Source organism: Akebia trifoliata, chromosome 8 (assembly GCF_017979445.1).
Source record: "Akebia trifoliata isolate Shusen 1 chromosome 8, ASM1797944v1, whole genome shotgun sequence".
Taxonomy (NCBI): Eukaryota; Viridiplantae; Streptophyta; class Magnoliopsida; order Ranunculales; family Lardizabalaceae; genus Akebia; species Akebia trifoliata.
The window spans coordinates 5,106,032-5,119,140 of NC_141382.1; the positions used below are offsets into that span (position 1 = coordinate 5,106,032).

At 32.7% G+C, this 13,109-nt stretch overlaps 1 protein-coding gene across 4 annotated transcripts in view; it reads left to right on the forward strand.

The window, feature by feature from the left end:
* Window positions 1-4,956: 4,956 nt before the first annotated feature.
* Window positions 4,957-13,109, forward strand: part of LOC147395652 (uncharacterized) — a 28,339-nt gene continuing 20,186 nt past the window's right edge. For 3 of the 4 annotated variants that reach the window (XM_086449952.1, XM_086449955.1, XM_086449953.1), the window contains exons 1-3: window positions 4,957-5,258; window positions 5,350-7,126; window positions 7,243-7,306. In XM_086449952.1, coding sequence (XP_086306078.1) covers window positions 5,061-5,258; window positions 5,350-6,039 — 888 coding nt within the window. In that variant the 5' untranslated portion in view covers window positions 4,957-5,060 and the 3' untranslated portion in view covers window positions 6,040-7,126; window positions 7,243-7,306. Of the gene's footprint in view, window positions 5,259-5,349; window positions 7,127-7,242; window positions 7,307-11,367; window positions 11,546-11,634; window positions 11,697-13,109 lie in introns of all 4 variants that reach the window. The other variant, XM_086449954.1, reaches the window with a different exon arrangement.

Consider the following 13,109-nt stretch of genomic DNA (forward strand, 5'->3'; position numbering starts at 1 on the left):
GGTTCAAAAAGATAATTTTTATGATGATTTTCTAATTGTATCTATGTTATTCAGAATATATATATATTTTTTATATTGATATTTTTTGTCATAACCAAGTTATCCCTACATAAAGTTATTTCTAAGTAATTTTCAAAAGGGCATTTCACTTAATGAAGATGATAGATTTAGAATTTGGCCCACCATACAATAGGTTCATCTATGTGCACCTCTATATGAATGTTCAAATTCTATCTAAAGCTTATCCATTTTTTTTTAATGTGATTATATTTTCTTAGCATAGTTAGATTTTATTTATTTCCTTTTTAGATTTGCTTGGTTGATTTTAAAAAGCTTTGTTTGATTGTTGATTTGATTTATTTTTGTTAGTTAAAGATAAAGATTTCTTTCCTTATTTGTTTGATAGATCTAAAATTTGACCCACCATACAATAGGTTCATTTATGAGCACCTCTATATGAATGCTCAAACTTTATCCAAAGCTTATCCAATTTTTTTAATGTGATTATATTTTCTTAACATAATTAGATTTTATTTATTTCATTTTTAGATTTGCTTGGTTGATTTTAAAAAGATTTGTTTGATTGTTGATTTGATTTATTTTTGTTAGTTAAAGATAAAGATTTTTTTCCTTATTTGTTTGATTTTTTTGATTTCATTGAAAATATTTTATTTAGATTTTGCAGGAATCTGTATTTTTTAAAATTATCTTAACATATTGAAGATTCTAGAAGCTTAGGACATTTGTGTTATTTAGTGGTTTTTTCTTTAGTCAATTTGATAGTTGTTTGAAAGTTGACTTGCCTTGGTCAAAATTTAGGTTTTTTGTTATAAAAAATTCTTAATTTGGGACAAATTTTTTTATATTTTTGTGAATATCAAAGTGTTGATAAATATTGACAATCTTGTTAAGGGTATGTTCATCCTTAATGAAAGAATTTATCAATTTCGAGGGAAATGATTATTTTATCATTGGATAAGATTTCTTATTAGGAAATGGTTATTGGGATTTGTGATTAATTAGATTTTTTTACAAGGAGTTTGAATTTTTAGATGTGTTGGTTTAAAAATAAATGTGATCCCTATGGGGGTATTTTGGTCATTTTTGAAAATTTAAGATTTTTGGCAAAATGATTAATTTTTTTTATAGATTGATGCTTTCTATATTTAAACAAAAAAAATCCTATATGTAACGTGGTCTCTAAAGGCAGTCATTTTATGGTATTTGAATTTTTATTTTTTATTTTTAAGGAAATTGTATATTTTAGATCTAGATGCATAATTTTTACATCTATAAATATTATTTAAGCATATAATGAGAGTTTAACGGTCTACGAAAATTGGAAAAGAGTAATAGAACTTTACTTCATTGAGAATTAATTACAAACGTATGACAAGTTGTTAAATTAGACGAGTGTAAAATGGGGTGTATACAGATAACAAATAAAATCAATAAAAAATAAGAGATATATAATAAAATATTTTACAATAGTCATATACAATGAACAACAAATAGAAATAATAAAAAAAAATGATAATTTTTTTTAGCATACCATAACATTATCAAATCAACCATTGCATGTCTAAATTGTTCAACCAATGCAAATCTTAACTGATTAACCATGTGTCATGAATAACAAACAAAAACAGTAGAAGACATGAATTATAAGAAAATATATTTATGATGTAGTTTTAGATACATTGAATTATTTGTTTATAAAAATACTTCAAATATTGTGAGAAACTCTACTTATCATTAGAGATGCAACAAATTGAAAATATAAATTAACAAATAAAGTCCAAAATGTAATGTATATATTAGATTAAAAAAGAGTACAACAATATCGAGAGAAACCTTACTTATCATTGGAGATACATTAAATTAGAAATGATTAGTTAACAAGTCAAATACAAAATAAAATGTCTATATTGGATTAAAAAAAAGTACGACATGTTGTTTTTCTGAGATTCATGGTCATATTTTTTAATAACTCTTAGATCATAAAAATAACATATTTTAAATAATATATTGGTCTGTTCGTAAAAGCATTAATAATTTATAATACCAATACTTTGAATCCTTAGATTAACTCATGCTAGAAGAAATTGATACCCTACCCAATCATTGTAATGATATCATATCTTTATATTAAAATTAACGTAAGATAATGGATGCATAAACTTAAAATGAATAGTTAGTTTCTCTATTTTCACGTTAAAATGAATATATTATCGTTTGTTTATAAGCTTCTATGTAGAATGACGCACAACTATAATTCATACATAATCTAAAGATAATATACTGGATTGTCAACTTACACTATTAATAATCACTTTTCAATTAAATGTTAAGTTTCTGACATCTTCGACGATTTATTTGTGAGGTGTAATTTATGTATGAAATGATTATTGTCATTATCTCAAATATTGATAGTGCTACTACTATTCATGGTGAATGTTAATAAAAACATTGTTGAGAATAAATGCTTTGGTGTAATATAAAGATTTGAAAAGGGAATTAGGAGAATTGCAAATGGAATAGATAGATGTAGTAATAAAATATAAGAAAAAACAGGTCATCTTGATATATAGTTTGAAAATGTAAAATGATGAAATATGATTTATGCCAATCTCGATAATTGGACAAGGTATAGTCAATGACGATGATTTGTAGTAAAGTAGTTCTTTATATCACATCATAAAAAAAATTATAACACTAGATGCAAACTAAAATTTATAATTTTATAATGAAAGTTAAATAAAATATTAATGTAGAATTATCAATTTATCCATGTGCTATGCATAAGTTATGTAAAATTTATGTAAATGGTATTAATATCAAATAAGCATACACACCTAACATTTACTTGGGATTATGTTTCACATATGATGATAAATTTTTCCTATTTACTGAGGTGATTTACACTTAGGGTTAAAAAGTTTACTATATTTCTTATTTAAATTCAAAATCACCAAATGATATGAATAGTTAATTGCCACCCTCTATACTTACTCGATGTTTAATGATACAAACTAGTAATCTTTAAAATCAATTTGTTACCAATTTCACATGCGATAGAACACATGAAATTTGGATTTATTAGCATGATTCACTAATTTATAGAATTGACAATCCAAGTTTCTTCTTCACCTTATAAGGATTCAAAGTTCATAGTTCGAGTAACTATTGACTCATTTATTAAGTTGTGGTGACATCCATTGGATTGAGTACTACAAATAATTATTTTTCTTACAACGATAAGAAGTTATGAAATAAAATACATTTGCGTACCACCACATGAGAAGGATCGCAATGGAAAAGATTTGAATCATGACCTCACACAAAGGGAAAGAAAAATCTCACAACATGCACTATTTTGATAGTTTTGATCACTCGAATAACATGATTATAAATTTCTATTAAAAAAAAAGGAGAACTTATATTTTTGTGATTTATATGCTTAACAATGTCAATTACTTATAAGCAATCACCAAAGTTTTTTTTGGGGATTTACAGAGTGTGGAGTTGTAGTTTATGGTTTATTTCACTTGTCACGAATGCAAATAATCAATGTAAGCATAATCATCCACAAATTATACCTATCATATGATGCATTGCAACTATGAATATTATCTAGTTGTAAAATATCTTAATTATACTTGACAATTGTCCAAGTCATATAACATTTCTAGGTAATGGATTCATCTTATTGTTTATCATATTATCTTTAATTTTTTAGTTGATTCGATATTTCACTAAGAATGTTCTCAAATTGGTTGATATTATAATCAAAACACATGCATTGTCTGTCCTTGTATAATACATTTGTAATTTGGCATCACACGAGTGTATTTATGTGTAAAAGATGCTTAAGCATCATGTTTTTAACGCTCCACTCCTTGATCATAAAAGCATACAATGAATTATTAAAAATGCTTATTTCTTTCCTCATTTTGATCATCATATATCTCGTAAATAATTTTTTTTTGGATCATTTTATAAAAAAATCCAACTATAATGGCAATCACGTAAAATGAGTTGATAAAACAATGGTAACTCCAAAAGAGGGAAATTTCGAAGCATAACCTCGAACTCTTAGGTTTTCTAGATTGCTATGACATTGACAAGATTCTTAGGCAATGTAATTTTGCACCACTTCATATGTTTCTTCTGAGTTGTTAACGTATCTTTATTGACGTATCAAAATCCTGTAATTCGTAAAAATGTCCATATAATTCTACTTACGACTTACGTAACATCGAATTTTGTGCTTGCTCTTAAATCAAATAGCATGTATTTATACTTTCAAATTATAAATCAATCTATTTGATTTTAACAAAATATGTATTTCGTGTTACATACCACAGATCATTAAATGCAAGTATGACCTGTTCAACTTCTACGATCTTTCGACTAATCGTTTTATACCCAATTCTCATTGGATTTTCACGATTCTTGGACCGACTTACTCCTCCACTAAATGATAATCGCATCAAATCATAAAAACTCAATTCGGTCCCAAACATTCTCTTAAAACTCCATTATACTTCGACAAACACCAAAACCGACCAATGCGGCTTCGACATCAAATTTCTCTCAAATTACTTAACCATTTTAAGCAAGCAGATGCTCATTAGAAAGCTTTACTCCTAAGCTTCAAAACCATAGAAGCCTTACTCAAATCCATTTAGTAGAACTCAAATGAAGTCCAAAACAAATGAGGTTAAAAACACACCTCAAAGTCTCAAAACCATCCAATTCAACTACTTTCTTGAGAATCCGCCCACCGAATCCGTTACAAAATGAGCTTTGTAAACCGTTGATAGCAGTTAATCTAAAGGCCCACATTTGAAATTAACAATGAGAGTAATCCGTGTGATGGTCCGGTGGTCCAATCAAATCGCACCTCTTGGTTGCCATCTCTCAGCCTCTCTGTATATAAACCCTCTCAATTACACGTTCTCTCAAGTCGAAACCACAGCACAGAGTCCAGTCTGGTTCTCATTTTGCAGAAACCCTAACCCTAGTTTTTTCTTCCGAGCTTGAACATTTTCTAAGCCATGGCGAGTGTTGAAGAATCAACTGCTGTTGCTGAGGAAAACGTCGATCCGACACCCACTGAAGCTCCTCTTGAGGCGAACCCAGAACCCAAAGAAGCGAAACCTAAGAAGGCGAAAGAACCGAAGGAGCCGAAACCGAAGAAACCTTCTGCTCCGAGAAAACCTAAGACCACTCCTTCTCATCCTACCTACTTCGAGGTATTTATCAGTAACGATCGATTCTCGATTTCTAATTTGTTTCTGTAATTCTGGATTTCGGAGTTCTGATCTGTTTGTATTTGATTTCTAGATGATCAAAGAAGCGATCGTGGCTTTGAAGGAGAGAACTGGATCGAGCCAGTACGCGATCGCGAAGTTCGTCGAAGAAAAACAGAAATCGAATCTCCCTCCCAACTTCAAGAAGATGCTTCTCGTGCATCTCAGGAAGCTGGTCGCTTCTGGAAAGCTGATTAAGATCAAGGGCTCATACAAGCTTCCACCGACTAAACCAGCGGCGGCGCCAAAGACAACAGCTGCTTCTGCTAAGAAACCTGCGGCCAAGCCGAAGAAACCAGCTGCAAAGCCAAAAGCAGTTCCAAAGTCGAAACCAGCTGCAAAGCCGAAGGCGACACCGGCCAAGACAAAGGCTGTAGCTAAGCCGAAAGCATCACCGAAACCAAAGGCTGCGGCTAAGCCGAAAGCTACTCCTAAGCCAAAGGCTGTGACTAAGCGCAAGCCAAAGGCAAATGCTGCTAAGCCAGCGAAAGCTTCGAGGACTTCGACTAGAACTTCTCCTGGGAAGAAGGTGGCGGCTTCTCCAAAGCCAGCTCCAGTCGCTAAGAAGGCTCCAGCCGCTAAGAAAGCTCCCGCTGCGAAGAAGGCCCCAGTCGCTAAGAAGGCTGCGGTAGCTAAAAAGGCTCCAGCTGCAACGAAGGCTCCTGCTGCGAAGATCGCGAAGTCTCCTGCAAGGAAAGCTCTCTCAAGGAAGGCTAAGAAGTGAGAGAGTTTGAATTTCAGTCCCAAGGGGGGTTTTTTTTTTTTTTTTTTTTTTTTTGTAAATTGGTCGATCGGTGGGGGTATATTTTATCAGTTCGTGTGCCCTAAAAACAAAGAAAAAGTTGTCTGTCTGTTGAAGATGATCTTTATTTTTCTTTCTTTTTTAGTTTATTTGTTTTTTTAATTTTAATTTTTAGTAATCTGAGTCCTGAGATACCTTTGAAATGTCATCAATGAAAGTTTTTAGATTTATAGAATGCTTTGTGTTTCTTAAATTTGATGTCGATTGTTGTTTGGGCGCGAGATACCATTTTTTGACTTCGTTCCGTACAATCTAGGGTTTTTTTAATATTTTTTTGTGGGTTGTGGAGATTTGAATACATACCCTTGGAATTTTGATGAATGTTTGAGATACCCTCGTGTTTTCAAATTGATGACATGCACGTCACTTTCGCTCATGTTTTCTTGTCTTGAACACCCTTTGTCTTCGACCATTCTCTAAAAACAGTCTACCGTGTTTGACGGTGGGAGGTTGAATGATGGCAGATTTTTAAGAGAAGAAATTAGGGTTTTTTTTTTCCTGAAAAAGTTTGGGATTTTGATGAATGTTTGAGACACCCTTATGTTTTTAAACGGGCGACATACACGCCCTTCGGCTTTTGTTTTCTTGACTTAAACACCCTTGCCTTTAACCTTTCTCTAAAAAAGGTCCACCTTAAAGCACGGTTTAAGGTTGATTATTGGCAGATTTTGAAGAGAAGAAATGAGGGTTTTTTATTTTTTATTTTTTTTAAAGGAAGTTTGGTGGTGAGGGAATTTCTATAATTTTATTAATTTCCCACCGAGGATCCCCCGTCAGTAGAAGGGGCAGAGTCTAAATAGTTATTTTTGTTCTTCGTTTTTCAATAATTAATAATTTTTGTTGGAACTTGGAACGTGTAAAAGTGAGTGAGACCTCAAACGTGTGATGTTTCTTCAGAATCCAAGTGAGGTCAGTTACAGTCATCATTTTGCAACTTCAATCCATGTAAGGCGGTGGAGGTCTCAACTCTCATGGAGTCGGGGTTTCGAAGCCCAACTATTTCATTTTGGTGGGTCTTTTCTTAATTCCTATTATATGCAATTTTGTTTCTTCTTAATTTTTTTTCTTTACATTTTACCTAAGAACATATTAATCTCAATTTGTTAAAAAAAAAATAATTTACAGGTTCATATGTGTGAGCAGTTTGATTTGAAGTATGAAAGTGCTTCCCTTTGAACACAATATACAGGTACAATTCAATGAAATTCAGATTCCATCTCAGTATTTTTTTTTGCTTGTTATATACTCTTGAATAATTGGAAATTAGGTTTATTTATAAATGAATAGTTATTCATCTTCACTGATGCCATTTTTTGGATACATGGTACATTTTGGTTTAATCAATTATGATGTTTAGTTCGGATTGCTGCATGTGATGTTCTAGTAATGGAGTTAAGTTGTTTTAAAAAAATAAATAAATTATGGTGAGCGGATGGAATGTGTAATGCATGTTTCTGACCAAATACTTGTGTCAGTTTAGTTGTTTTAGCGAATATCTTCTCCCGAAAATAATGAGTGTTAGACATTTAAAAAAAAAACAAAAAAACCCAGTCACTTCTCTCGACCAAGGTGACCGTATTAATGATAAATCAAGTTAGTAATATTATTTTAGGAGATTTGAATTGTTGTCATCATGGGTCCTTTTTCTTCGTTCAATCCCTTCTCCTTGAGTTCCTTTTGTGCATTGGGTGGTGACCTGCGAAACAATTCCGATGTTCAAGTCAATCAATAATTCAACAGAGTTCTGACTTAGTGTCATGAAGATTGTGTACTTTTGCCTTTGAATCATGCCCTTTTATAATTTTGTTGTCGTGGATCAAATCGTGACTTTAATTAGTGAGATCGTGTATTGCCTATGTGTCATCCTTATAGTTCCATAATATGTTGTGCATGAGCGGTTTAGGGACATAGGTGATCTTCTTTATAACTGTTACACACATTTTATCGTGGGTGGCGTCAACTTTCCCATGGTTAATGAACTTCCATCTTCTCAAGGAACCAGATTGACATCCTGGAGTTTATGAACTTAGGCTGTCTACTTCAACTCCCGAGACGTCATCTCTTGGAAAGACTTCATTTTCCCAGCTTTCGGAGTTACTTAAAAGATAGATCGGTCCAACATGGTGGCGGGATCTTGTGAATTGAAATTTGAGAGCTAAGACTTCTTTAAAAAGAATCTAGAGAAAAAAGAGGGAACTGGGATCTAAAAATAATTTAGATGAACATGTCTCCTTTTTATTTGTTAATGAGTAATTGAATTATGCTTTAGTATTTTATTTGTAAAGAATCACTTGAAAATTTATGGTTGAACAGAAGTATTTATGACTGGACTGAGGTTTTGGAAAATGGAGAAAACTTAATTTTCAAAAGGAGAACAAGTGAAATGTCGGTTAACTGTGTTGATAGCAATAAAATGAGCAAGCTGATTTTGTAAAATTTGACAACTGTGAATGGTTTTGTTTTCTTTGAAAGGAAACATCTAATACACTCTTATGAAATAACATGAGGTTAATAAGGGCTTTATTGAAACAAAATAGAGAAAATGTAACTACAATTAATCTTTTTTAGAGAAATATATTTTGAAGGAACTCCAAGAAAGAGTTTTGATGCGCTTTTAGTGTGATATAAATATTATAAATGTTCTTTCTATCTTAATGTGAAAATAAATAGTAATTGTTATTTATAGTTATACGACATTGATGTATTTGAGAGGAAAGTTTTACTGCTTTATAAATAATCGTTATACTAGTGAACATTGAATAATGCGAGGAAGAAGACAACTTCAATATCGATCCTTCTTGTGTGTTTTCTTAGATAATAATGATAACATACAAGTAGGGGGGATTAGAGAAATGACTCCTCTTTTTTCCTTAGAGGATCAAGTGAGCATTTGAAAACTAATTGGTCTGCTATGCTGGAATGCTAACGTATCGTCGTAAAATATGATTATGGTGAAGTGATAAAAGATCTCAAAAATCCTCCACTCATAATTATTCCTTTAGAAGAGGAGTTTTGTCTTTCTCCCTTTACTTACCCTTTAATTTTTCATTCGTGCCCCTTTCTTTATCGCCCCCGTGTCTTTGTCTTTGCCAGTTAATCCTTTACAATTAGGAAGCTATAATGTTTATCAATGCGTTGAGACCTCTTTTTCACATTTTTTCATCATCTATGTATATTCCACAAAAGGAGTGTTATAACCTAATGATCTTAAACATCTGATCCCCACAACTTCTTTTTTATAAACTTCATTTAATGATCAAACTATCCTCTAAGTGCTTTTGACAACGAAGAAAACCATGGCATAGGCCAGATAACATCGAGTTCACCCCCCAAAACCCCATATACCAAATCTTAAAAAGGAGAAAAACAACATTTCAGAACTATTCACAATTGCATTATACTGCTACCTTAAAAGGAATGTAATTCCTCATGTTTCATTTTTTATTATTATCTTCAGTGGTGCACTTTATGGATGCATACTACATTTTAGTATAATCAACTTTGATATGTAATTTGTGTCGCCTATGATGTTCACATAGTGGAATTAAGTTCGGTTTTACAGAATAAGTATGGGGATTTGATGTAAAGGAGCAGGGTGGCATCAGGTTGGCAACCAATGAAAAAATTTGCCACCCCTTTGCAGAATTCTGAGCAGACATTCATTCCATTCATGCTAGGTATTCCACAATAGCTAGGAAGGGGTGTAGGACAGGAAAGGGCGTTCCATTTTCTCTAGAAAGTACCTAGATTTGAGTTTGATTTGTTGTATGGTTGTTTGATGGATGACTGCCATATCTTGTAGACAATGTTGTATAATTCTCTTGAGAGAGATTCTTTCATTTGTAAAGCATTTTCGCAAAAGCAATAAGTGGCTTTACCCGAATATCAGTTTGTACAAGCGAAATTGCATTTTGCCTCAAAAGCTAGTTTGTACCAAGCAAGATTTTGTTTAGCTCCAAAAATAAGTTCTTACAATTGAAAGTTGTTTTTCACCCTGAAAAACAGTTCGTGCAAGCGGCGTTTCGCTCCAAAAGTCGGGTCCTACCAAGCGAAACTTCTTCTAGCTCCAAAATAAGTTCTTACAAACGAAAGTTGCATTTTACTCCTAAAGTCAGTTCGTACAAATGAAAATTGCTTTTCGCTCCGAAAGTCATTTCATTCAAGCGAAAGTTGTGTCTTACCCCTAAAGTAGTTTGTACCAAGTGAAAGTTCATCTAGCCCCGAAAGTTTGTTTGGACAAACGAAAGTTGTTTTTTGCGCCCTGAAAGTAGTTCATACAAACAAAAGTTGATTTTTGCCTCAAAGTCAGTTTGTAGAAGTGAAAGTTTTGTTTCGCCCCAAGAGTCAGTTTGTACCAAACGAAAGTTCGTTTGGCTCCAAAAATAAGTTCGTACCAAACGAAAAAATTGTGTTTCTTGTCGGAAGTCAGCTCGTAGAAGCAAATTTTGTGTTTTTCCTGAAAGTCAGTTCATACCTAACGAAAGTTCGTTGAGACCTGAAAGTCATAACTGTAAACACGAAAGTTACATTTCGCCCTGAAAGTCAGTTTGTACCATGCAAAAAAGTTTGTCTAGCCCCGAAAATAAATTCATAAAACGAAAGTTTCGATTCGCCCCAAAAGTTAGATTGTACAAGTGAAAATTGGGTTTTGCCTCGAAAGTCACTTCGTACCAAGCGAAAGGTCGTCCAGCCCCCAAAACAAGTCTGTACAATTGAAAGTTGCATTTCGCCCCGAAATACAATTCGTGCAAGTGAAAGATGCACTTCGTCCTGAAAGTCAGTTTGTACAAGAGAAACTTCACCTAGCCCCGAAAATAAGTTGTACGTTTTGCCCCAAAAGTCAGTTCGTACAAGAGAAAGTTGACTATTATCTATAAAAGTTATACTGAAAATAGATAACTAACATAATTGGTTCATGCGTGGAGTGTAAATTTAGTATTGGTCCAGTAAAAATTGATGGTCTATAAATACTCCAAAGTGACCAGGATGGAGAAATTGAGAAAGTTGTTGCCCATGAATCAGAGCTGGATGGTTAAAATAGAGGTTCATTTTCGGAGTGCTATGTGACAGATACATAGCAATGAAAATTAACAGGCTTTTTTTATATATAAGAGAGCAGTGAGACCTGCTATACTTATGGATCTGACTATTGGGTGTCTATAAGCACTAAGATTGAATTATAGGGTCGAATTTTGGAGTGGAGTCCTTAATTTGCATCTGACATGGAAGGCTGACCCTCTGTCACCTCAGGAGCTTGTATGGCATGGTCGGCATAGGCACAGGTAGAGTTGTAACTGCAATTCTTCTTAGGCGGAGGTTCTCAGAGTTGGGTGGTCCTTATCCCACCAAATTGTTTCTAAAGAAAAATGCTTCTCTCTGTGGCGATGGATACATGATTCACTTTTTTCATATACGGTCTACTATTTTGGTGGGGTTTTCTCTTAATTTCCCCTTTGTAAAATTATCTCTTTTTTCCTCGGAACGCATTAATCACAATATTTCTATAGAAAATTACAGGTTCATATATGAATTCTTTGATTTCAAATATGGAGGGGTTTTCCTTTAAACACACAACACAGGTACAATTCAATGAAACTCAGACTCCATCGTAATATTTCTTTTGCTTTATATATGTTCTTGACCGACTGGAAATTAATGTTTTTCTCAATTGCATTGCACTGCTACCTTAAGAAGGCATGTTGTTTCTTACTGGTGCACTTTATGGATGCATGACACATTTTGGTATAATCAACCATGATTTGTAGTTCGGGCGAATGTAATGTTCAAGTAATGGAATTAAGTTTGTTTTTTAAAATAATTACGGGGACTGGTATTGACGTATATGTGGGATCAAAACCTTGCATTCACACTTACACCTATCAAAAAATAAATGGGTTCATCTTTGCTGCAAGTTGAAATTCGAGAGCTAAAAATTAGTTTAAAAAAATCTAGAACAAAAGGAGGGCACTAAAATCTGCAATAAACTGATATGAATAGGCCTCCCCTTTATTTATTAATTAGATAATTAAGTTATATATTATTATACTATTAATAGAATGTTTTTTGGAAAGGATGGGAAACTTCAATAATCATGTTACTATTCTCTACCACATACTCATTAAAGCTCAAAATTCTACAACATTATTAGGAAATCTAAATTGATATAAATGTCATGTTTATGGTTGAACAAAAGTATTTCTGCTAGATATCATTGTAAATATTTTATATAAAGATTCTAATGGTTTTATCTTTATTACCAAATTATGGATTGGAAGTTATGAGGTTTTGGAAAACGGAGAAAAAAAAAAACTTCATCGGAAATGAGAAAAAGTGAGACACATGGGTTAGCTTTGTTGATAAAAACAAAAACGAGATAGTTGATATTTTCAAATTTGACAACTCTAAAGGGTTTTGTTGGACAGGAAACAACTACGTACTCACACTCTTATGAATCAACATGAGGTTAACAAGGGCTTTATTGGAACAAAACGAGGAAAATGGAAAATATAACATGAGGAAGAAGATAACTGCAATATCTATTATCCAAGGTTATATTGATAACACACAAGGCAGATTAGAGGAATGATTCCTCTTCTTTTCTTAGAAAATCAAATGAGTATGTGAGAACTAATTGGTCCTCACATACTTATATGTGATTAGGATTAGTGAAGTGATGAAGATATCTCAAAAATCCTTCAGTCATAATTACACGTAACTATTCCTCTAGAAGAGGATATTTGTCTTTTTCCCTTTACTTAACCTGTAACTATTCCTTCATGCCCTTTCTTTATCCACCCCATGTCTTGATATTTTTCTCAGTTAATCCGCTATAATTAGGAAGTGACAATGTTGATCAATGGGCTGAGAGCTATCTTTCACTTGGTTGCATCTTCTAAGTGATATTCCACACAAGCAATGCTATATAACCCATTGATCTTAAACATCTGGTCACCATCACTTCTTTTCTATAACCCTCATTTATTTGTATGAAA